A 26,514-nucleotide genomic window follows, 5' to 3' on the forward strand; every position below is an offset into this window, starting at 1 on the left:
GCAAAACCAGTTGTTAGACACAATGTTATCAACAAGCTTTGCCTGAAATTATTTTACATACTGCATTTTTTTGTTTACCCTTACAAAATGCTGCTGGTCTAATGTGTAAGATGCATTTCTCTAGCATATTTGGTACAAACATATGTAATTTTATCAAAGTACCAAATCTCCAAGAATCATAATGTGAATCTAAACATATCATCCATTGTATTGGTGGAAATACATTTAAAGGCAGTTTTTTTGTTAAAATGAAATAGCTGTTGTTGTAACCATATTTTGTTAAAATTAATAATAACTACATTTTTTACAGGCAGAAAATAATTCTTTCTAATAATAATTTAAAATTGCTAATGTGTTTTGCTTTTGTGCTAATAGGATTGCAACTTTATTAACATTGTAGATGATGTATAATTAATTTATGCTATTATTTGAAATTAGGATACAGTTTGCCTCATTTTCTCTATCTTTAAAATTGCATTGTGTTTTGCATGTGTCATACAATTAATGTCAAAGGAGAGCTATAGCCTTTTTACACTGTTACACATGTTGTGTGTCCACAAAGGTTCAATTTTAATTTACAACATTAAAACAAAAAATAAACATATACCAATATCAAAGTCAGGTTAATGCTGTACAGTTCTGAATAATGGCAAATGGTGAATGGTCCAACCTGAAATCAGTGCCGGCTACCCCTATGGGTAGAGTACAGAATCATGACCTTTGCCGTATTCTTACTTTCTTCTCATTGATTTGTGTTTTAGGATTTGTTTGTCTTTGGATTGCCTTTTAGGCAAATCATTTTTTGCCCTTTTGTGCCTTTTGTCTTATTTTTCTAATTTCTAAATATTCTTCTTTGGATTGTCTCTACAAGCTAGAGTTTTAAGGTTTTCTCTTGCTTGTTACACATTTTTGGATTTTCATTGCATTTTGAAATTTAAAAGCAAGTTGCCCAGGCAGTAGTTTGAGGCTGACTGCCCTGGGAAGGTTATATCCAGGCAGGCTGAGTAAGATCATCACCTGCTTTTTTGGGACTAGGAAGACCTCATACCACTTGCATCATATCTGTGTGCTCTACTCACAACAAAGCAAACACAAATTAAGGTCTGGGACAAGGACTGTGTTGAGTGCTTGCGTGGCCATTTTGAGTGCACTGACTTGTCAGTGTTTGAAAAATCCTCTGCTGACATTAATGAACTGACAGACACTGTAAGCTGTTACATACAATTCTGCAAGAACACCAGAATACCCAAAAAATCAGCCAAAATATACCCTAACAACAAGTCATGGATTACCAGAGGTCTAAAACAATTGATAACCCGAAAAATAGGGCATTTCAACATGGAACATTAGCAGAACAGAAGACATTACATAAGGAGGTGAAACATGAAATAAAGCAGGCAACAATGAAGTATCAGGACAGGACAGAGAATGAATTGCAAACTGATAGCCTGGGCTCATTATGGAATGGCATGAAGATGACATTTTTTTGTAAGTCCTTTATTGAATCCATTGTTACACTTGCTTTTATCTGTTGGTTTGGCACCTCAGCAATAAGAATATAAATCATCTTAACAATATTATAAAAATCTGCAGTAAAATAATTGGTTCACAGCAGACCTCTATCACTGAAATGTATTGTAAACAGGTTAAAAAGAAAGCCAACTCACTTCTGTCAGACAGTAACCATCGTCTTTGATCTAAATTCCAGCTGTTGCCATCAGGCTGTAGATTTAGGTTTCCAGAGGTAAAGAGCAACAGATTTAACTCTTTTATTCCTAGAGCTATAAGCATTTTAAATTATGTTACTTGTAGGGATGATGATAAATGTTAAATTCTGCATTATTGTTTTGTGTACTGTTGAAAGTAATTATTCTTCTTTGTATTGATCTTGAGTGTTTGTTTATGAAATAACATTGGTTGTCAAATGTTTTCTTTGTTGTATCTATTGGATCTCTGTAACAATGTCTTCTGTTTTTGTTCTTTGCTGCTGTAAACAAATTTCCCTCAGAGATAATAAAGTCTACCTAACCTACCTACCTACCTACCATTCTCCAAATTCACATTGAATTATTTAACCAAGTTGATCAAGTAAATGATTCAATTAACAAATAATTTTAACATGGAATAGTGTAAATGAAATGGTGCTTTAAATGGGACGTTGCAAATTAAATACAATAGGTAATAAGTTATGAGAAAGGATGTTATTTATGAATCAAATGGAATTAGGAGAAAATCTAAATCTCCAGTATTATTGAGTAATAAAATTAACGTTTAGTTTAAAATATTAAAAATCACTGCATATTTTCAAAATTCCATTCCTAAATTAAGGGTCTTTAATTTAAGATATTACTATCACAAACATATTCAATACATGAATACACAATACACATTTTTGTGACCCATTATAATAGGTGAAAATTTTTGTGCACATTTCATTTCTCGTGTTAACGTGCAATTTTGTTTTACCAAGTTTTCTCTTTTTGAAGGTAGTAATCAAATCCCCTGGTTCTGTATGTTTATTGAGAACACAAATGTAATAAAATACTAAAAATCTACACACACGGAGAGGTTTACTTGTTTGTAAGGTAACTTCCCTGAAAATATACAAAGGTAGCAATTTTTAAGCAAGGGTTCATAGATAGATAGATAGATAGATAGATAGATAGATAGATAGATAGATAGATAGATAGATAGATAGATAGATAGATAGATAGATAGATAGATAGATAGATAGATCCAGTAGCTGGATCTCTAATTCATGTTTCCAGATAAAGGCAGATAGAGGACGCCTCCTGGGACTCTGCCCACAAACTGCATGAAACAGAATCACAATTAAGGATAAAGTGCATAAATATGAACATAACAGAAAACAGATACAGATATGAAAAACAATAGCTAAAAGAAACTATAAAATAAAATACACAAAAATATAGATCCATATATAATTATGTGGTGATGGTGCTCCAAGAAGGTGGGGGCTAAATTAGGGAGAGAGAAAGAGAGGGGAGAGAGAGAGAGAGAGCTCTACTGATGTCACCTGGAAGCTCTCTACTTGAAGTGCTCAGAGGCAGTCTGTGCATGCAAAGGCACAGGAGTTCTCTTATTACCTTGCAACATAAAAGGGGCTGCTTCTGAAGGCCTCTGAAATCTAGACATCATGGGCTTGTACCTGGTCAGCAATAGTTACCACAGTACAAACCTATAGACTGGGATGGATCATGGTCTGATTCCACATAAAAAAAAAAACTTGACACAGTCATCACTGTGAACGGATGGATTGTAGCATAAGTGCTGTGCAAAACTTGGGGGTTGAATGAGAGAGGGCTCAGCTGACATCACAGAGAAGTGCTCTCCTTTCAGTGTGTATAGGCATTCCCTTCATGCACAAGCATAGGAGATCTTCTATTAGCTTAAGGTGAAAAAGGAGCTGCTTGTGAGGGCCATTGTAATCCAGTTGTTGTGGGTTTGTGACTAGCTGCTGGCAGTTATCACAGTGGAAATGTCCAGACTGGGATGAATCATGGTGTGATTCCATGACAAAACAAATAATGTCTGATAGGTACAATAGGCTAAGATTTTGTTAAGGTGGTTTGAGTGTAGGAAAATCCCAAAAGATAGGACTAGGCGATCTTGGTGTTTAATTGCTCACAATCAGAACCTTTGCTGGGCACATTTTAGGTACAGTAACTTGACTTTAGATATCTTTTAACCTCTTGCTACTTTTGTCTGTTCATTTAGCACAACGAACTACAGAGCAAAATTTAAGGTTTGTCTGTACACCATGGAAAGCCAAATCAATATTTTAGAAAATGCACTTCACATTTTGAAATTCTTTAAATAAGTCACATTGTAATACATCTAGAAGGCATTCTGAGATATTTTAAATATGTTTCAAAATATTTTAAATACATTTTCAGGTATCTCAAAATAACTTCTCATTCAAAATAGCTCAAAAAGATGTTGAAATATAGAGGTCAAATGTTATTGTTAATTTTCCATTGACTTTAATGTATCAATATTCTTTCTTTCTTTCTTTCTTTCTTTCTTTCTTTCTTTCTTTCTTTCTTTCTTTCTTTCTTTCTTTCTTTCTTTCTTTCTATTATATAAATGCAAAGAATTATTATAATTATTACTACAATTTACTAATTACTACAATTAATCTACCCCATTATTTATTTTCTACAGAAGTTCAAAAATGTTGCAACCATAAAAAATCTATCATTATGGCAGTGTTTCTTTCTGGATGCATCTTATTAACCTACAGAGTAATTGAATATGCAATAATAATATGTAAGTATACATTTTGATTTTTATCCCTAATGCAATTCATGGTGGAAAGTTCAGATACATTTTCATCCAAAGTCTGAGGTAGTTGGGCACAGGCAATTTTCGTTGTTTCAATGAGACAAGCCGTTAAGACTACAGGCCTAAAATTATTAGGCTTGTAGTCTGATTTTATCTTTATTTTGCTCTGGAATCAGTTATGATGTTTTCCATATCAACAAGACCATTTTCAGCCTGAGATTTAATTTGAATATATGCTGTGAAAGTTCATATTACTGCCTGGCACACAACATGAGCAATTTAAAACTGATCCCGCATGTGGCTTAGGCAGTATAGTTTACCCATGTCTTTTTTGGCCTGGTAAGCAGACATGGACAGTCTACAACAAGGGAAATGGGGGTGTTGGGTTGCAGGTCATTCTTGTGTTTGATAATGTGTAGAAAGGGTTATGAGGAAAAAGAGTTGAATGCATGCATCACCATGACTGGTTTGGTTAGGTGAGAGGGACAGAGATGTTGACTAGATAGATGTGTGTTTTGAGCAGCTACTACAGAGTTGTAAAAATGATGTTATATCAAACCTTTTGAAATATATACTCACCTCATTAGCCTTCTTTAGATTCCCTTGGCCTGGTTATCCACCTGCAGTTTACAGAAAGTAATCCTACTCTTAAAGTTCCGCAAATCCCTCACATTAGACTTTGCATCTAAACCTCGGTCTTCTTCATGTAAGATCTTCTCCTTCATCTCTGGATATAGTTTAAATTATCCTCATTTACTATTGTTATAAAAAGAGATTCAACAAGTAGCATTTAAATTATTAGTGATTCAAGTTTATTATCATAAAAGCAAAACATAATTTCATGCAGCATGTTTAACAGTAAACAAAAGATTATCAGTGCCCTCACCATTCACAGAGCATTTCCCAGTCAAAAAATCGTCTTAATAGAACTTAATTTCTGTAAAGGGTCCATCTCTCCACTGTTCTTTTATTCACTATTCTTTATCCGTTTACAAGTAGGCATTGAATGTTTTTGTTTGTGCTCATTAACATGAGTATACAGTAGATATAAAGTATCACTTCCACTAGTTGAAATCTTAACACAATGTGTCAATTGAGAGATTAAATGCACCAGATTTCGCAATAAACACAGTTGGAGGCTATGAGTTTTTGCTTTAACTGACTGCAGCATGGTGGCAAATAATACCATTATATCAGAATGAGGATGAAGTACATCATTCTGAACTCCTCAATAACAAGAGGTCTTGATAATGCTAATATGACTGTAATTAAAAATATCGCTCTCATACAGACTTATTCTTTAACAGCAAAATTGACTAAATTACATCATAAGTTGTTCCTAAATAAAGCAAGTCCTCTTCCATTATTCTTTTTTTTCATCCCATCATTTATTTTCATAGGCCTTAATCTTTGAGGATCAGCTCCATACAGACACTATTATCTATCTCTCTAAGTGAGAAGTCGATTTTTTTCCAATTTCAAATTGTATATAACATCAGTTATCCACTGACTTAAAAGAGGTGTGTTAGGATTCTTCCAGTTGAGCAAGAGTCTACGTGTCAATAGTGAAGTAAAGGCAATTACAGTTTGTTTGTCCTTCTCCACTTTAAGCCCATCTGGGAGTATTCCAAACACAGCTGTTAATGGGTTAGGGGTGATTGTGACACCAAGGCTGTCTGAGAGGCATTTAAAAATTTTGTCCAAAAAGACAAGTTAATTTAATTGTTAATTTGGAACCCGCCCAAAACACGTGGCCTATTGAAGCTGGAGCTTGATTGCAATGTTTGTAGGTTGGGTCTTGTCCTGGAAACATTTTGGACAATTTTAAGCAAGATAAATGTGCTTGATAAAAGATTTTGAGTTGAATAATTGAATGCTTTGCACATATAGTATGGAGCTCGAGTGAAGTCTGTGTGTGGCTGCCTTCCACTCACTTTCTGAAATGTTGATTAAGAGATTCTTTTCCCACATTATTCTTATCTCACTTCTCTACTCACATAAACTAGAAGCCTTTGACTGTAGTGATCAAATTGGGAATATGATCCTGCAATCACTTTTCCTGTGAATCAGAGATGACCACAGTCATAATACAACCTCTGATCCCTCAACAGTGCTCCAAGGCCCAGCATTTAATAATAATAATAATAATAATAATACATTTTATTTATATTGCACTTTATATTTTAGCAATCCCAAAGTGCTACAGAGTAAAAATAAAATAATAAATAAAAAAAAAACAGAAGAATCTATAAAATACTTTAACAAAATGACTTTCTAAAAAGATGAGTTTTTAGGTTTCGCTTAAAGGCCTCAGTCGACTGTGGGGCTCTCAGGTAATCAGGGAGGGCATTCCACAGCCTCGGCGCCACAGATGAAAACGCCCTGTCACCCATGCTGCTGAGCTTAGTTCTGGGGACTTGAAGAGTGTTAGTGTGTACAGAGCGGAGGGAGCGTAAGGAGTTATGAGGGGTAAGGAGTTCCTGTAGATAAAGAGGGGCATGTCCATAAATGCACTGATGGGTAAGAAGGGAGACCTTGTACTCTATTCTGAATGAAACAGGGAGCCAGTGAAGGGTTTTCAGGATTGGGGTGATGTGATCATGCTTTCGCACCCTCATCAGGATCCTGGCAGCGCTGTTCTGAATATACTGGAGTCTCTGGATACTCTTGCCAGGAATCCCAATGAGGAGCGCATTACAGTAATCCAGCCTGGAAGAGACAAAGGCATGGACAAGCTTCTCTGCATCTGCCAGGGTGAGTAATGGGCGGAGTTTAGCGATGTTCTTGAGATGGAAAAAAGATGACTTACAGAGATATTTGATGTGGGTGTCAAAAGTAAGTTGGGAGTCCATTCTAACACCCAAATTAGTAACAGATGTGGAAAGAGGAATATTTTGGCCAGAGAAAGTAATACTGGTGATGGTAGAAGAGCGAAGATGATGTGATGTACCAACTAAGATGGCTTCTGTTTTGGATCTGTTCAACTGAAGAAAATTGAGCCTCATCGATGCCTCTATCTCCTCCAGGCAGGTAGACAATGTAGATGTTGGCAGAGGAGCAGTAGAGGAGGTGGGAGTAGTCCTGAGGTAAAGCTGAGTGTCATCGGCATAGCAATGGAACGATAAACCATGTCTGCCAATGACAGTTCCAAGGGGGAGCATGTAGATAGTAAAAAGGATAGGGCCCAGCACAGAGCCCTGTGGAACACCACAGGTGACGTTGTGGGTGTGGGACTTTGCGCTGCCAAGGGCGACATGCTCAGTTCTGCCAGTCAGGTATGATGTAAACCAATTTAGAACATTTCCTGAGAGTCCAATAGTGTATTGCAGGCGGTGAAGAAGGATGTTATGGTCTATTGTGTAAAAAGCAGCTGTCAGGTCAAGGAGGATAAGTAGTGAAGGTGAACCAGTATCTGCTGTCATCAGAAGATCATTGGTGACTCTGACCAGGGCTGTTTCGGTGCTATGGCCAGGGCGAAAACCAGACTGAAACTTTTCAAACAGATTGTTCAGTTTGAAATGATCATGAAGTTGTGCTGCAACTATTTTTTCCAGAACTTTGGAGAGAAATGGAAGATTGGAGATGGGCCTATAATTGGAGAGAACTTCAGGATCCAAGGTGGATTTTTTCAGTAGAGGTCTGATGACAGCAGTTTTTAGTGCAGAAGGAATATGGCCAGCCAGGAGGGACTGATTTATTATCCTGGTGATAAGTGGAGAGATGGCAGAAATGTTGGCCCTCAGCAAGGGTGAGGGGAAAGGGTGCCAGGGAACTAGTAGACGGTTTCATTTTCCTTGATGACATCCTTCACCTCTTCCTGTGTGGCAACAGAGAAAGAGCAAAGAGGATGGACGGTCTCAGACAATGAGTCAACAGTTGGGAAGGGCAAGATATCCTTGGTAGAGAGGTGTAAACGGATATTATCAACTTTTTGTTTAAAAAAGTTGATATACATGTTGCACCTCTCATCAGTGGTCTCAGAATGGGCAGGTAAAGGAGGTTTGAGAAGATGATTTATGGTTGAAAAAAGTTTTTTAGGGTTCCTGGAGCCATTTCTGATGATGGTGGAATAAAACTTGGACCGTGCAACCTTCAGAGCTTCTGCATACGCTCTCATGTGTTCTCTGTAAGCCTGTTTATGGACAGTCAGCCCAGAGGCCTTGAGCCGCCGCTCAAGGACACGCCCAGCCGCCTTCATTTTTCGCAGCTCGCAGGTATACCAAGGTGCTGAGCACGTGAATGAGACGGACCTAGATGTTAAGGGGGCGTGGAAGTCCAGGAGACTGCTCAGGGACTGGTTGTAAAAATCCACGAGGTCAGCAACAGAGAGGAAGCTGATAAAGTCAGAGGAGAGAAATGTAAGGTCCAAGGCCAAGGCATCCACATTGATATTCTTCAGATTTCTGAAATAGATCTGTCGTTTTGGTTTGATACGGTAGGAGAAAAAGGGCAGCTCCAATGACACAATTTTGTGGTCTGAAATACCAAGATCAAATACCTGTAGATTCCTGATTGGGGCACAGTTTGAAATGACCAAGTCAAGAGTGTGACCCCTAGAATGTGTGGGAACATCAACATGTTGTTGTAGGTTGAGAGAATCTAGCAGCTCAAGGAAGTCAGCAGTGAGATAACTTGTGGGATTGTCAACATGAATATTTATATCTCCTAAGATTATGATGTTGGCAGAAGTAGCACAGAGTGTTGTGAGAAGATCAGTAATTTCCGGAATAAAGGCAGAGTTGGGTTTTGGAGGTCGATAGATAAGGAGAACAGTCATGGGAAACGGGGGCTTACATTTAAATGCAAGGCACTCACAGGAAGATATTGCAGGTATCGAGATAGGGGACAACCCCAGGTCCTGACGGTGGATAACAGCTAGTCCACCACCACGCCCAGTGCTGCGAGCTGCCTCCAAGTAACTGTAGCCAAGTGGACAGGCTTCATTTAAGGCAGAGTAAACCTCTGACTGGTGCCAAGTTTCTGTCAGACACATGAAGTCAAGTCCTTTTTCCCTGATGTGTTCTTCAATCAGTATGGATTTATTGCTGATAGATTGAGAATTAAATAGTTCAAATTTAACCAATGACTGTGAAGTAAATCTCTGTACAGGACGCAGAACATTAAAATCCACTCCACGCAGCTTAGAATCCATTCCACAAAATAAATCCAGCCGGGGATGTGAAGACCTCGCGATATTTCTGTCAGTGGCTCGGGTGTATCCCATGCTAGAGTCCAGAGATCTCACAATACTTCCAGTGTTGATAGTAATTGGAGCGACTGTGCTCTGATGATGCGTCAAACGTGCGACAGATGACCAGAAAGAAGGAATGTTGGTAGCAGAACACTTTGGGTGGTTATGGAAGACGAACTTTCGGCTGGAGCCTCTGTGAATGTAACGAGGACGGCGAAGAAGTCTCAGTTCTTTGATGATGGAGATGTTCATTTCAGGAGTGGTTGCAGGATTAAGTCGGCGGAGTTGTGAGTTAGAATAACTGAACGCCATTCAGACTGAAGAGGTAGGGAGGAATGCTGTCCAGACAGCGCCGAAAATCTAAAGCAGTATATCCGGGCAACAGGTGAGTAGACAACAAAAAGCTTAACTTAACAAAACTTAATAAAATCCATAAAGTCCACAGCAAACGGTATAACAGTATATCCAGGCAGCAAGTGAGTAGGCAACAAAACCTTGATAAAATCCGTAAAATCCACGGCAGACGATTAAAACAGTACAAGAAAGCTTTCAGAAAAAATACGAAACTTTCTAATGAACACTAAAAGAAAAATAGTAAATTAATAATGTTAGTAAAATATAAATAATAGTAAAAACATTAAACTAAGAGTCAGAGGGAGAAGCAGCGAACAATCAACGCCAGCGTCCTCTCACCTCCGCAGCTTCTCTTTAATCTACCAGTGATCTCATATTCCCCATGACAACTGACAGATATTAAGGTTTATACTCTCTCTCCTTACACTTTCTGTGATTCACTCCTGTTTGTTTTACTGGTGTCTGGGAAAACTTCTTATAGCTCTTTTGAGGTTCTAGAAACACATCATTATTTTACCAAATGAAAATGTTGGAATCTAGGCATCCACTATTTGAAAATTTACTATCAGAAATGCGGGAGATGACAGATTAAATGAGTAGCTTTCAGTACAGTTTCAAATGGACCTTTATGATAATGGAGTCGACAGCCAGAAGCAGTGTGTCACAATATCATGTCTTTGACAGCAGCTATAGCTTCACACTGCCGTGGTGTATATCATGGAGTTCTCTACATCCCATAAATAAACCAAGCTAATGTGGTCAAAGTACTGTAGAAACATTCTAAATTAAAGGGTGTGGAATATTTGGACCCGGACACAAACAGGCAGACACAGAATGTCCCAAAAACACACAAGATTATTCTTCCTGCACCTATTCACAGAGTATGCAGTGTACCAATCACCAAATAATTCAGTCTCTTTGAACTTCCTTCTGCCGCCTCTACCCCTCCCGTTGCAAGCTCCGTCCTCTGCCTCCAGACTCTGGCTCCCTGAGTGGATTGAGGTGGCTTCTTTTGTACAGCACCCGGAAGTGTTCCAGGTGCTCCCCAATTAACATCAGTCAGCGCTTCCAGGTGTGGTGGAAATGCTGCAAGCAAGTTCAGCTCCTATTCTGGCAGTACTTCCGGGTATGGCGGAAGAGCTGCATGCCCCAGTTCCAGAGCAGCCCAGGCATCCCCTGGCAGTGGCCACATCGCTCCACAGGGTTGGGCTCCCCAGGTCTGTAGCCCCCATACAATCCAGGGTGGCTGCCCACTTATGTTCCAGGGAAGATACTGCCCTTCTCCAGGTCCTTCCCTTCTTGTGGCGTCCCGGTGGGGCAAGGTCCCTGGATGTCTGTCACAAGGGCAACTGAGTTTTTATTGAAACAAATTATTTTAACCATAGTGGCAAGATAAACAGAAATGTTACTTTGCAGAAACAGTGTTTAATTTATCTCATACAACCAACATGCACAAATGCAGCTTTTGCAAGTGTTAACTGTTAAGTGCTGTAACAGTGATAAATTTGTGAGGAGGTTAACATTGCTATCTGCCAAACCCCATTCACGCATGAATCTTTATTCACAGATAGTTTAAAAGGAAGAGCTATAAATAAATGAGTGTTGCAATTTTGGGAAAGTGAATCCGATGATGCAGTGAGCTACATGTGTGAAAGGTGGAATCTGCGCTTCCATTGTTTTGGCCATAGGAAATGCCTTGAGCAGGGATAAACCAAGGCTCCTGACTCATTAACCCCTTGTTTTTAAAGGAATAAGGGATGCTGTTTTTCTGATCACCTCCCAAATGGACTGACTCACCAACTATAGGCACTGTATACTCACACCTGTTTTCTGGCCTTTATGATTGCCGCCATGCTTGGATGTCATAATGATGCATTTGATTTAATCCAACCTCATGAAGTCTCTCCAAAGCAAAAGCATGGGTTACATTGACTTGATTCTGTAGAGTGTGGGTGTATTCAGGCCCCAACAGAAACTCATCTTTTTCTGGAGACAGTCAAAATTACAGAGAACCAGGAGTTATCAGTTCTTATCCTCACATTAGTAGTGCTAGTGTTCCTTGTGTGGATCATGTGTGGCCATTTGACATGTCAGGAGGATCGGAGTAACTGCTGGTCCTAATTGCATTGGCTTTTGTTCACCCCCCTATAGCCAGTTATGTGGTCAATTTTATTATAAACCTTTTGGCTAACCCACCACTTTGAGGATGTAGTGGGGTAGTGTGAGTCTTCCATTTATGCAGCTGGTGACACACTTGTTGGAAGACTCTGCTCTCAAAGTTCAGTCATTGATCTGAATGGAGCTCTGTTGGCATGCCAGACCTACTGCACATATCCTCATGTGTTGGACCACGTGTTGGTTAGTTGTCCTCTGTCACTAAAGTTTACTTGTTACCCTGGTTAGAAAAGGGGAATTGGACCAAGATATTGATACCAACTCACTCGATTGGTGTGCCAGTATGGTGTCTCCATCGGAAAAAATCCTTAACAGGTTTGTCTGAGGGCCTTACTAACCTTGAAATTTCTAGGCCCCATTCCCCAATTCATTGTTCTGAGGACTTTCTCCTGCACACTTTAGGTACCACCATCTTCCATACTGCTTCACTAGCGGCAGAGCCTCACCATCATCTCATAAGTAGTCCATTTCAGACAGTTAATATGTCCAACTGAGCCCAATAGCCCTAAACAAACAAGTCATTGGGCACCACGTCTTAGCAATGGGATATACTGTATTCCCAGACACCACCTAGGCCCTAATCTTCCTCCCACAGGTTGCAGTCCTGCCACAACTCCTAATCAGTTCAGCCATTAGGTATCAGTAGTGCTGGAGAACTGTGTTTGGCCTCTCTGGCTATCTCTCACTCCTTTTGCCACCAACAATCTCGGTAGTCCACGACAGCCCATCTGCATTATGGTGTTGCCATCCTTCAATGTTATACTTTGAAAAGGAAGGACAGCAGTCGCTCCAGCTAGCCACATATCAATTTATCCCTCTGGCTCCCAGAATGACATGAGCTTCTGCAGAATGTGTAGCCACTGTAAAGCGTAAAATCTGTCCCATTCAAGTAATTTCTGAAATGTTGCATAGATTCTATGTCTACTTAGACAAGATTTCCTAAACTTTTTTAAGCCAAGGTCCCTAAAATGTTTTACTATCTGGTCATGGCCCCACACTAAAATAAACACAGTGCTGCAAAGCTGGACATGATCTTGGATCTTGGTTTCTGCTAACAGCAGTCAGAGAGCATGCTTTTGGACAATAGCAGACTTATTACTCAAAGCAAATTCTTAAATAGACTATTAACAAATATGTAATCAAACATTATTTGACAGGTTTGAACTCAAACTTTTTTGATGTACCATCCCCAGGAACTGAAATGTGTGCTGTGACAATGGACCCCATAAGCACGATTTGACACAGGTGGAAGACACTGTACATAGCAACAAAGTCATGTGAGTGGGACAGGAGTGAAGTCCTACTGCATGAGCACTGTGAGACACTATCTAACGAATCATCCATTTAATAGCCCAGTAATCCACCCAGTTCTTTTTCGTCCCTCTCATACCAACTGAGATGTATGCGTACTACTCAAATTGAGAACTGCCACATTAGTCTATAACTACACTGATACAGAACTACTTTCATGCAACAACTTCAAAAATGTTCAGTTTTTTTAAAAGTTTATTTAAAAACTACATTAGGTAATTTAAAGACTATCTTCAAAGTTGGAATTTTTTTTTAAGAATATCAGCTTCATCAGGACTGTCATGGTACCCCAAAAAACAGCATGTCAGACTCGCAGCTTGAAAACTAGTGCACTAGAAGCTCCTGAGAAGTGACTGAGTAATTGGGCTCTTCATTGCATAAGGTATAGCTGAAGTACTCAACAACCGCACTGGCAGCTGAAACAGAATGACTCCCAATCCTACCTTTCTGGTATTCATGTCAAAAATAAAGTGCAGGGTGTTATCTGCACAGCGAAAATGGGAATTCCCTTTAAAGTCTAGAATATTGAGCTTGTACCCTTAATTGTACCCTTGCTGTATGTAAGGGAGCAGCCATTTTGGCAAATCTAGGCCTCAGTAGGTAACCTCCCAGCTCTTCTGTTATTAGGAAAAAATGAGTAGACAAGTTAAAGGGCTAACTGGGAAGAGAAGTCAAAAGGCAGGCAAGAATCAAAAACTGGAAAACAAAAGATCTACCAACTAAACTGAAGGTTAAGGCAAAACTAAAAAATAAACACAATAGATTTTTCCTCAAAGGTTTTTTAATGTACAGTACAGTAATCCCTTGCTACTTCGCGGTTCACTTTTCGCGGATTCACGACTTCGCGGATTTTATATGTAAGCATATCTAAATTCATAACGCAGATTTTTCGCTGCTTCGCGGGTTTCTGCGGACAATGGGTCTTTTTACTTGCTTCCTCAGTTGGTTTGCCCAGTTGATTTCATACAAGAGATGCTATTGGCTGATGGCTCAGAAGCTACCCAATCAGAGCATGCAGTTAAGTTCCTGTGTGCTGCTGATTGGCTCAGCGACGGAGTGTTGCATTAACCAGGAAGCCTCATCTCACTCATTCATCATTAACGTGCTAATGCTTCAGGGGCCGTGTCCAAGCACCAACAGAAGATGCAAATGATTGCAGAAAAGGTAAAAGTTTTGGATATGTTGAAGGAAGGGAACAGCTACACCGCTGCAGGACATTGATTCTTTTTATTTAAAAAGGAGGAAAAGCATATAAGATCTACGGCCGCAGTGTCCTTTAACCAGGGTGCAAAATGAGTTGCAAGTGGACGTGATAAGGCAGTAGTCTGGATGGAATCTGCTTTAGGAATCTTTGCAACAAGGTCGACAACGTCATGACCGCCTACAAGCTGCTACGTGTACTTCGCTATACAGTAAGTGTAAACTTATCTACCGATTTCATATTGCTTAGCAGTTGTCCCTGTTTTTAATAGAGTAAATGGTGGGTTGTAAACAATACAGGGAGGGTTTAAAAACGTCCAAATACACGTTAAATAATTAAATAAATATAGTGTCCCTACTTCGCGGAAATTCAGTTATCTCCCGCGATAAGTGAGGGATTACCGTATACACAAAGTTGGACAGTAAAACTTCACCTGAATGCTATTTATACCACTGTGGAACTGATGCAGGGGCATGACCTCCACAGGGACATTACCGTAGCAACCAGGAATGAAAATGACGATATTCAAATAGAAACAAAATGGTTTCTTTAAATACCAACACAAAAATTATTAATTACTTATACAAGGCATCACATACAATTGAAATACTTAACCAAAAAGCTTTCTGACCATAAATAACATTATTACAAGGTAAATCCTATTTAAGGAAATATTGTCAAAGAGAATAAGAAATGAAAAATAAACGTGGTTCATGACACCACCCTAACAGTTAACATTTCCCAGGCTGCAATGTGAATCTGGTCTCCCATAACCTGGCAACACAGTGCAGTATTAGTGCAAAAACAGCGTCATAGATGAACTAGCACATTGTGCAAATACGCGAGACAGTCCTGCCAGGACCTGGTCTGTCAGCTGCTTGAAATTGTTAAGTGCATTGCACAGGTCAAAAGGGAGCACCTGAAATTACCAAAATCCACTTAGATTGAGACTGGTGTCTTCTTTTTGGCCCTTGATGACAAATCCTCCTGCCAATACCCACTTCAGAAATCTACCATTGAGGACCAGCTTGACCCCTCTGCCAGATTAAGGCCTTGTCCATTGAGGGAATTAGTTTGGAATTCTTCCAGGTAATGGCATTTAGTAGGTGATAACCAATGCAGACCCTTCACTCTCCATTCTTCTTTCCAGACTAATACCATGGGGAAACACCAGGGAGAGTCAGACAGTTCTATAAATCTGGCAGCCTAGCGACCCAATGAAATTTGACTCAGGTTCTATTTGCTTTGGGTGGGTCTCCCCAGTGTCTATAGTATGACAGTCCAGGTGGATGTGAAATAGTGACAGATAAGGTAATAGACAGGATCTGTAACAAATTGTGTACATTAATACAGATCTGAACACTTCCCTAGTGCATCACTCAGGGTGGAAGTGGTGATGAAGTGAAGCATCCTAACCCTAGCATGACATTATTAATGGTTTCCGTACTTCACTTTTATTCTTAGCGTTTAGATTAATTACATGTCTTTATTACAGATCTTAGATATATGCATGCTCACTCCTAAGAAAGTGTGTTTATTGCTGGTGCAAAAGATTCAGGTTTGAACTGGCTCTTTCAAAAATCAATAGTTTGATATGGAAAATGTAATACAGTGTATTTACTTCATATCACACAAAATATGCAATACATAATGCAGAATACAACTTGTAAATTCAACGACCAATAAGTAGCCCAAGCACAAATAGTCAATGTAACATTGCTTGACTGTGAAAAATGAATTCTTCCTTTTTCATTATAATCCTACTCATGAACAGGTTGAGAAAGCAAGCATTTTCCAATTAAGCAAAAAACAATGAGTGTCCCTTTCTAAACTATGTGGTACCCAGCACAGTTACCCACCATGTGCTCATTTACTATGAAGCTTCACCTCTGTTTCTGGTGGGAGCGGCTTTTTAAAGACCAGCTCGTAATTACTTCCAGAGTTGGCTTTGGTCTAATTGCAGTTACCTTAACTCAGGATAAGTTTACTCTTCAATCAAGTACACCAGTTTAAAGCTACCACAAGCAGCACCTGCTGTCCCTTTAGTCCTAAAGGAGCCTGTTCATAATTTGTACACAAACAGTGACATATCCATCTATAACTGGCCTGAACATACACAAACACACACACACACACACACTACTTTCAATGGATGTGGAAGCAAGATATTACGTCTATTTTTCAACGTGCTTGCTGTTCTAAAGAGGACATGAGAATGGAAATATGTGAGTGTGCATGTGCAGAAAGTAGAAAACTGGCTGATCGAAACTGGAATGCTTTGAGCAATAAAATGTGCATGGTTTTAAGAGCTTTAAAAGGCAAGCAAAATGAAACACATCTGAACATCAGAGTTGGATTACAATACTTTGTGAAAGACAGCCGGCAGCTCAACCCTGAACTGGAAGAATGGAGAAAGGCAGCTTTTCCAGGACATCCTGGGACATGGAGTCTACTCTCTCAACCCTGTTGGGTGCCCTGGGTGCTGCTAGGGGGAGCTCATAAAGGACCTGGGGACTCGTACTTCCCCTACAACCCAGAAGTGCTTCGGAGTCAGTAAGGCCACAGTTCTTCTGGGCTACTTAAGGACTGATGATTCGCCATTTGAACCGGAAGAAGAGCAGGAGCACTTCCGGGTCAAGGAATATATAAAGGACTGGTGAAGACCCAGCAAGAGAGTTGGAAGGGGGGTAACAGAGCATGCTGGGAGTTGTAGTGAAGAGAAGAGATTTATTACTGTCTGTTGTATTGCCTGTTTGTTGTGGCTGTGGTGCTTTAAAAGGCACACTAAAGAGGATTGAAGAAATTAAAATACCTTTGGTGATTTTACCCTGTGTCCGGCGTACTGTCTGTTGGGGAAACAGAGAATGTTAGTGCCACCTACTGTCCACCTTTTTACACTGGCGTAGTCGGCAGGATTTTTCTGGCCATCTGTTTGGCAGAAACCTGCACTTTATAGTGGACACAACCCACAGACATCGTTGCGATACACGGGAACCACCAAACCCATTCGCCGGTCCGTCATGGGACTCAATGTCCCCTGCGTCCAGGACAAGCAATGGAGTGACAGCGTCTTGCGGGAGAAAAACTTTCCGGGTGATGGTGATTTCCAGGACGAGGTATGTGCTGGGGAAGGGATTGAGAATTGTTCCCAAATAATATACTTTGTCCTGTGTTCATACCTCATAGAAGGAGGTCATCTGGAGTTTGTGGAAGAAGCAGGAAATCATCCCGAAGATGGTTGTGCACTCTCTGAGGGGCGTCTGAGCACTGAAGACTTCCGCATGTGGTCTGCCAGTAACAAACACGTGACCTGGCCCGAGGTATCCTGGGATAGAGGAGATCAACAGCGGCCTGTATGAAGGATTAAGGACATCCTGACGGATGCGGATTTCCTGAAAGGGAAGGGGGAGGCGAACAAAGCATATTAGAAAGTAAAGAGGTTCGGGGAATGACTGATCGATCCGCTGATAAAATGAGTCAGGCGGATCGCAGTCGGAATGAAGCCAATTTCCGAAACTCCAACTCCCATGATGCAGTGTGAATCCCACTGTGTTCCAGCGCAGGAAACACTTGCCGGCTCAGGGCTGGACGATGTGGCTTATAAAAGTCCGAGCTTGTCCCCAGCTGATCAGGTAAATGTTAATGTGCGTGTGCTGGAAAGGGTAATCCAGCCTGTAAGAAGCCTTTTTCAGGTTATCACCTCGATGAAGAAGATCATCGAGGAATTGGGAGTGACGGCCGAGGCACCCTTATGTTGGGTAGAGGAATATTTACGCCGCTTTGGACGGGAGCTTCCTCATATGACAGATTTTGCGGTAGAGGTGGGTTCTCCCGGTACCATACATGAAGTTGGGACGCAGAGTAAAGGGGCAGCAAAATTTGCTAGTATCAGCTGTCTAGTACCCTCATGTCCCACAAGTGATAGTGAAAGGAACATGGTCGTCGGAACAGTGGGGTAGTGCTGACTTCCGGGTTTTCCCAAATCTTAAGACATCGACACCGGTCTCGCCCAAATCCAAAGGGGTGCAGACAGTAAAGGGTCTCTCTCTTACTCATAGACCCAAACTGTGAGCAAGCCCCAGAGAGAAAAGAAGAACCCGAGGGAAAAACAAGGAACTTCTAACAAGGCAGAGCATAGAACCATGAGGGGACACTCTCCACGTGGGCAGAGAGATAGTCTGCCCTCAGCTGGACAAGGGGCAACGCGGGTGTTACCAGCCTGCTTCCAGTCCCACAGGACATTACCATTAGGGTGGCGACTGTGTTATGAATGCCCTTGGCCGGGCCACTTATGGAGAGAATGTCCAGGGAGACCCAGAAAGGTCGTTAAAATGTCTCCCCGTTGTTCTCCTGGGGCCTCATGTATAACGCCGTGGGTAGAACTCACACTATAACATGGCGTAAGCACAAAAGCGGGAATGTGCGTGCGCACAGAAAAATCCAGATACAGGAATCTGTACGTACGCATATTTCCACGCTCTTCGGCTACATAAATCCCGATCAGCGTGAAAAGTAACACACGTGCACGCGCCTTCTGTCCCGCCCCAACTCCTCCCAGAAGTACGCCTCTTTGAATATGCAAATCGATATAAATAGCCTTCTGTGAAAAGACAATGGGAAAAGCACGGGGGAAAATATAAGAATTTCAGCGAATACCAAGTGGAGGCAAAGGAAAAACTTACTATTTGTTGGTTTAAACAGTGGTATAATCAACAAAAGGAAGTTGATCGAGTGACATAGTGTCGGAGAAACTTGAAAGCTCAAGTTCACAAAGTCACACAGTGCCCGAAATAAAAAAGAAGTCACATATCAAAGTCGGCGTGAAAAGGCGACTCGTAGCCCACCGTCTGAGTGTCATATGAAAGCTTATTAGGATACAGAGAAAAAAAAATAACCACACAGTGGGAAAAAAGCACGAAATGTCAACTTTAATCTCGAAATTTCCACTTTAATCACGTAGTTTATTTTGTCATTAAAGTAGAACATCATAAACTTCAGTCTTAAAATCGTTTATTTTACTAGTTTCTAAAGTAGCACGTTAAATGCTTTGTTCTGTGTTTGATCTTCTATGTGCTCTATGTGTGTGAATCACTACGTGCTTCCGTTCTTTCTCTTTCTCCGACAGGACACAGAATCCATTACATTCGTGATATTACAGCTCTCTGAATAATTAAAATGCTGAGATGTATACGTGATATCTTTTTCATGATGATAGGAATGAAAGCATGTTATTAAACATGGGAACACAGTGGCGCAGTGATTGTTCATATCTCACGCAAGAGGCTTGCTGCGCTATGTGCGACCTTCAATGAAATAATTTATTACAGAAGTATTGTCTCTTTTAAACGTACTAACCTCCAATTCCTGTCCTTACTTTTCTTTCTCCAAATACCCAATCGCCACACAATCAGCTCTGTAATAAGCGTTAAGTCATCTGTAAGCTTAGAACGCCGATTCTTCAAAACTTTTAAGGAACATTGAAATATCTTCGCAGTACATGTTTGTTCTATCCATCTATCCTTCCAGTGTTGCGTCAGCACCAGCAATAATACAGCGCAAGGCAGGAGCTATCCGTGAACTAGCTAGCGCTGCGGCACCGTGTCCTCACATGTTTAATTATTAACAATACAGATTATCTAAATGAAGTTAAAGTTTTATCTGTATACTATAAGCAACATATTTTGCTGCATTTCATCTTAAAAATGTAATCGTCATCATACGCGCTTTACAAAGTGGCGCAGGTTGTGCAATATTATAACTGTAGTGCAAGTTTACAGTGATGTGATTGTACTTATAAGTACAAACAGTTCTACAAGGAGCACTTGATTGAGTGTGTTTATAGTTCTTGGGATTTAACTGTTTCTGAAACGCGAGGTCCGTACAGGAAAAGCTTTGACTCGTTTTGCCGTGGCTGAGGTAGTGTGTGCTTGAAACTGTATACCGATAATTCTCTTTCCGATCAGCTGCTGCTGTGATTCCCCACTCAGATAGAGTGATATAAATGCTCCGAGTGGTGCAGTGAGAGTAATATGGAAAAAGATGATCCGCTGTGGCAACCCTTAACGGGAGCAGCTGAAAGAAGATGCAGTGAGCGTATCAACGGTAAAGCAGTTATGGTATTTGGAATACTATGGCTATTCCCTGGACCATTATATTGCTACAGGTTAATTACAATCAGATGCATTACACTAATAAACAATATGCAGTTAATTTCAGTGTATTTATAAAGCCGCGTCAGGAATGTGGGTCTAAGAAAGAAGGGGTAACCACACAGGAACAGTAGCACTGCTTAGACGCTGGGTGCCGCCAGTCTGCAAAACCGAGCGGAGAAATTGCGTATGCCAAGGTATGAGGTACCGTGGAAATGTGCGTGGCTTTACGCCAAGTTTAGGTTTTATACATTGCGATTTGAGCGTGGAAACGTTCGTATTTATACATGAGGCCCCTGGTCTTGTTTTTTAGGACGAAGCTATGGTCCGGCCAGTGCAGACAGTCCCTCCCGGGAAAGGACTACCCTCACGGGGCAGGCCGCTTTTCCCTATGACGCTCAGCTGGGGGAGGGGCAACGTGAAAGACGGCCAGCAGCTCAATCTGGCCGGGTCGTCCCGGAACTGGAAGAATGGAGGAAGGCAGCTTTTCCTGGACACTGACTCCCCCAGAATGTTAGATGGCAGCTCCCCTGGACGGTAGCTGTGCCCCAGATTCCCTCAGGGCATCCTGGGACATGGAGTCCGCTTTCTTAGCCCTTTTAGGTGCCGCCATGGGGAGCTCATGAAGGACCTGGGGACTCGTACTTCTCCTACAACCTGGAAGTGTTTCGGAGTCAGGAGGATGGAAACCCACAGTACTTTCGGGCTACTTAAGGACTGATGATTTGCCGTTTGACCCAGAAGAAAAGCAGGAGCACTTCCGGGTCAAGGAATATATAAAGGACCGGGGAAGACCCAGAAAGAGAGCCGTAATTAGGAGGAAGGTAACGGAGCTTGCTGGGAGTTGTAGTAAAGAGAAGAGGTTTATTACTGGATGTTGTATTGCCTGTTTGTTGTGGCTGTGGTGCTTTAAAAGACACTAAAGAGGACTGAAGGAATTAAGATACCTTTGGTGATTTTACCCTGTGTCTGGCATACTGTCTGTTGTTTTTACAACTTATGAAACATATCTGAGAAGTAAGATACCATATTTTACTCTGACCCAAAAGTATTGTCCAGAACTTTTTATTTTGGTTTCTGTCATCCCTACAAATGTAAATTAGCTTTCCAGATTTGTCTTTCTTTAACTTTTAATGAAGTGATGAGTAATATTTATCTTGAGAGAAATCTTAGATGAAGGTGCAACAATTTGGAAAGTTATTCTTGTTAGAAAGTGTTCAGTTTTTGTGTTTTTCTCATGTCTGTATGAATGTATCATAAACGGTATGGTACTCTGATGGTATACAGTAGTCAGTTGTTGACATTGTAAATGTGTCTTTCTCTTTTTACCATTGGCCAAGGAGGATTCACAATAATATTTTCTTTCATAGCTATTGCAATTATTTCAAATAATGCATTAATTCATATCATGTCATTGAGGCAGAATAGTAGATATCATCTTTCCTATAAGTTAGTATGAATAGTTATGTCTATGACAGAGTCAAAGAGACACACTAGGGGCATGAGCCTCTAATACTTTAAGATATATATATATATTGTCACACTCGTGCACATGGAAGGCAGCTAAAGGGCTTGAGTAAGGGCAATTCTGAATCTGACCAGGATGTGGCAGAGTGCACTGATTCTTTTTCTCGCTTTCCTGCAAACCATTCACAGGAAGTTCCACCTGGCCCTGTTGACGTTACTTCCGGGTCCGGACCTATAGAGGAAGGCCTTGCCGGCCCCGGCCCCCTTGATGTCACTTCCGGGCTCGAACCTATGGCTCAAGACCTTTCTGATCCAGGCCCCTTTGATGTCACTTCCTGCCCTGACCATTAAAAGCGTCCACCTTTTCCCTATTTCCTCAGTTCTGTTTTGGACTCCAGTTTGTGCACAACAGTGCTATCATTTACTTGCAAATCTACAGATGGCTGCCCCAAACCTTGTTATGGCTCTTTGTGGAGTTTGTGACAATATATATATATCCATCCATCCATTTTCCAACCCGCTGAATCAGAACACAGAGTCACGGGGGTCCGCTGGAGCCAATCCCAGCCAACACAGGACACAAGGCAGGAACCAATCCTGGGCAGGGTGCCAACCCACCGCAGAACACACACACACACCAAGCACACACTAGGGCCAATTTAGAATCGCCAATCCACCTAACCTGCATGTCTTTGGACTGTGGGAGGAAACCGGAGTGCCCGGAGAAAACCCACGCAGACACGGGGAGAACATGCAAACTCCACGCAGGGAGGACCCGGGAAGCGAACCCAGGTCCCCAGATCTCCCAACTGCGAGGCAGCAGCGCTACCCACTGCGTCACCGTGCCGCCATATATATATATATATATATGTGTGTGCATGTGTGTGTGTGTGTGCGTATATCTAACAGTGGATGTATAGTTGCAGGGAATTCTTTCTTAATATAACTATTGCTGAAGTTGAAGTCTTTCAGACAACCCTCAGAGCAATGAAAATTGTTAAGCACTACTTTAAAAATAGCTTTTTAGCTGGTTACTTTATTTGTGGTTTACATTTCTAAATACATATAGTGGATTACCTGTGCTCTTAGCTTGGTTGACCTATGGAGGAGGAGCTAATTATGATCATATGTATATAAAGAATGTGGAGAATGACAGGGTTATTTCTGTCATATGTGCAGAAATTCTTAGTTTCACATGGTACTCGACATGCAACATGTCATCATTCTCTGGCTATATAAGTATATAGCAACTTTTAAAGGCACTCACTTGGTACCAGAGGGAAAGCCCCAACATATGAGTGTCCCAGGTATGCTGACTATATTTTTCCAGGCAAAATCAGAGATATTGAGTGTTATAAATCATTTTGCTTATCAGCCTCCCTTTAATACTCCTTGCTGAGTGGTTTTTGGGATTTTGTTATCTGTAAGTGCATACTCTGTAGCCCCTAAGCCCTAAGGCCCTTTAATAATACCCATAAGGCAGAACCCTTCCTATTCCCCCAAAAACACTAGAGAAAAATAATGGTGATAACATACAGTATGTCCAAAAACTTTCACTTTAAATGTTTTTACTCTTAAAATGTCTGGACTGTCTCTGAGTACTCAGCTGTAAATAATAAAGTCAAATGCAGTTGTAAACGATTCATGTTCTTTGCTTCATCTTGCATCTATAGTCATTCTGTTCCTCAAATAACCTTAATATGCAAACAAATAAAGTTTTCAATTAATTACATTTTGTAAATATAAACTTTTGACTTTTTTTAATTATGTCTAGTGAATGGATGGATGGATGGATGGATGGATGGATGGATGGATGGATATCTTTATTTATCTATTAATTTTTATTATACCATCTTGCTTTTGATATTATATTAATAATATTTTGTTTATTTTTTATTATAAAGCTCCCAAAGGCCAAGTACAAGCTACACAAAACTGTGAGTATTTTCTAACCCTGATTCAGTTATCTTGTGCAGAGGTTTTTAAAAATGTATGGGTCTCAAGCTATATGACTGTTTTTACCATATTATTCACATGTCATTGAAAAACCTCTGCTTCCATTCAGTACTGGAATGCCAAGAAAAATAAAAACTAAAAATATTTCAGTGGGCATAAATTCTGCCTCGTTGTCACTTGCAGTTTACCTGAATGACAGAAATTCCTTATGATGGTAACATGCCTAATAGACCTAGCATTTTGCTGGCTATTTAGATGACTGCATGGGCATGTGCTGGCCAGTTTCCCAATTAAAGAAAATGCTGGGACATAGTAAGATCATAACGTCTTTGGACTATATTAAGACAGTAGGAGTCCTTTATTTCAACATGTTTTCCATTAATACTAATTTAGAGCTCATAGAGTCTTCCTTTGGCAAAATGCTCCAATGTCATAAAAATGTGCTTAGAAAAAGATTAAACATCATTAATGGTGTGTCTGACTCAGAGAAAACTCGCATGGCCACTTGTGAGGCCTGCGGGCACACACCCAGGCAGATGGACTATAGCAGCCAAGAGACACATCCAAAGTGCTTTGACATAGCAATCACGGAGCTGCTTTTATTCCAGCTTCTCTAGGTAGTCCTTTCCTCCTCAGACAGGTCTCAAGCTTGTCCTCCTCAGGTTCAGATTTACACTATTATTTCCATGGTACACCTGGGTAACTCTCACGGCACACAACACTGCATTAGATCATTGATCATTAGCGCATATTATATTTGCTTAATCAAGCACTGGGCTATATGCCTATAAAGATTTCATATTTTATAACTGGAAAGTGGTCTATTACTATGTTCATTGTTTTCTTTTAGGACATTCAACTACCTTATTGCTTCACTATCTGCAAAAGGATTTTTTGATATTGTAAAACACACTCTGAAAAAATTATTAGTTTATGTTGTTACAACATTCTCATTTTCCAGACTGGGGTACTGATCTCTGGTCCTCTAACCCTCTGCAGGATTTTGGTTTAACTATTTTTTTTTAATCAGAACCCATTTTTGTACTTCTAAAGCAATGTGATTTTTTGGGGGTAGTTTTAGTTAACTCAATTGTTAAGATTCAGGACCCTTAAATGCCTATTTTAGTTTTAAACAGCTGAACTAAGGTTTTAATTATTGCCCATTTTCTTAAGAAACCATTATCTCCCCAGCTAACATGCTTCCATTTACACCTGTTCAACAGCATTGTGAAGCATCTGTGTTAATATAGCTCTGGAAGGGAGTATCATCAGGTAGAGCTAGTTTATCAAACGTTTAAACATGAGGAGTGGAGGAAAACGAAACAATGGTCCTTTGATTTTGGGAAGAAGTATTTGATTTTTGGAGATTCTAATTTGGGGAGAATTACAAATTTCAGGCAGAGTGAGACAGAAATACAAAGTTTTCCAAATGCTACAGTGAGAGATTTAGTAGGTATTTTGGGAAAGATTAAAACTGTGAAAGACACACTATTAAAAGTGGTCTTTTGCATTATCTCTAAATGATTGTATTAAAGGTTATTCATTGTGAGATGATGTTAAAAATAAATTCCTTGCCTTAATTAAAACAACTAAAATTAAATTTCTGAGGGCAGAGATTTATTTTTGGAAAATACCTTTTGCTGTAGAAGTACAATCTGATGAAGTGGTAGTGAATATAACACAAGCGAATCTAATGTTGCAGAATCTTACGGGTATTAAGGTTTTTGAGAGTCCAAGTTAGGGTGATTCGGAATTGGAGGAGGATAACATACAGTGTATCCGGAAAGTATTCACAGCGCATCAGTTTTTCCACATTTTGTTATGTTACAGCCTTATTCCAAAATTGATTAAATTCATTTTTTTCCTCAGAATTCTACACACAACACCCCATAATGACAACGTGAAAAATGTTTACTTGAGATGTTTGCAAATTTATTAAAAATAAAAAAATTGAGAAAGCACAAGTATTCACAGCCTTTGCCGTGAAGCTCGAAATTGAGCTCAGGTGCATCCTGTTTCCCCTGATCATCCTTGAGATGTTTCTGCAGCTTAATTGGAGTCCACCTGTGGTAAATTCAGTTGATTGGACATGATTTGGAAAGGCACACACCTGTCTATATAAGGTCCCACAGTTGACAGTTCATGTCAGAGCACAAACCAAGCATGAAATCAAAGGAATTGTCTGTAGACCTCAGAGACAGGATTGTCTCGAGGCACAAATCTGGGGAAGGTTACAGAAAAATTTCTGCTGCTTTGGAGGTCCCAATGAGCACAGTGGCCTCCATCATCCATAACTGGAAGAAGTTCGAAACCACCAGGACTCTTCCTAGAGCTGGCCGGCCATCTAAACTGAGTGATCTGGGAAGAAGGGCCTTAGTCAGGGAGGTGACCAAGAACCCGATGGT

The 26,514-nt window shown here is 40.4% G+C and overlaps 1 protein-coding gene across 1 annotated transcript in view; it reads left to right on the forward strand.

The window, feature by feature from the left end:
* LOC114657639 (asialoglycoprotein receptor 2-like) overlaps positions 1-26,514 on the forward strand; it is a 77,760-nt gene that overhangs the window by 10,410 nt on the left and 40,836 nt on the right. The window contains exon 3 of the mRNA XM_028809514.2: positions 4,186-4,290. Coding sequence (XP_028665347.2) covers positions 4,186-4,290 — 105 coding nt within the window. The remainder of the gene's footprint in view (positions 1-4,185; positions 4,291-26,514) is intronic.

Source organism: Erpetoichthys calabaricus, chromosome 9 (assembly GCF_900747795.2).
Source record: "Erpetoichthys calabaricus chromosome 9, fErpCal1.3, whole genome shotgun sequence".
Classification (NCBI taxonomy): Eukaryota; Metazoa; Chordata; class Cladistia; order Polypteriformes; family Polypteridae; genus Erpetoichthys; species Erpetoichthys calabaricus.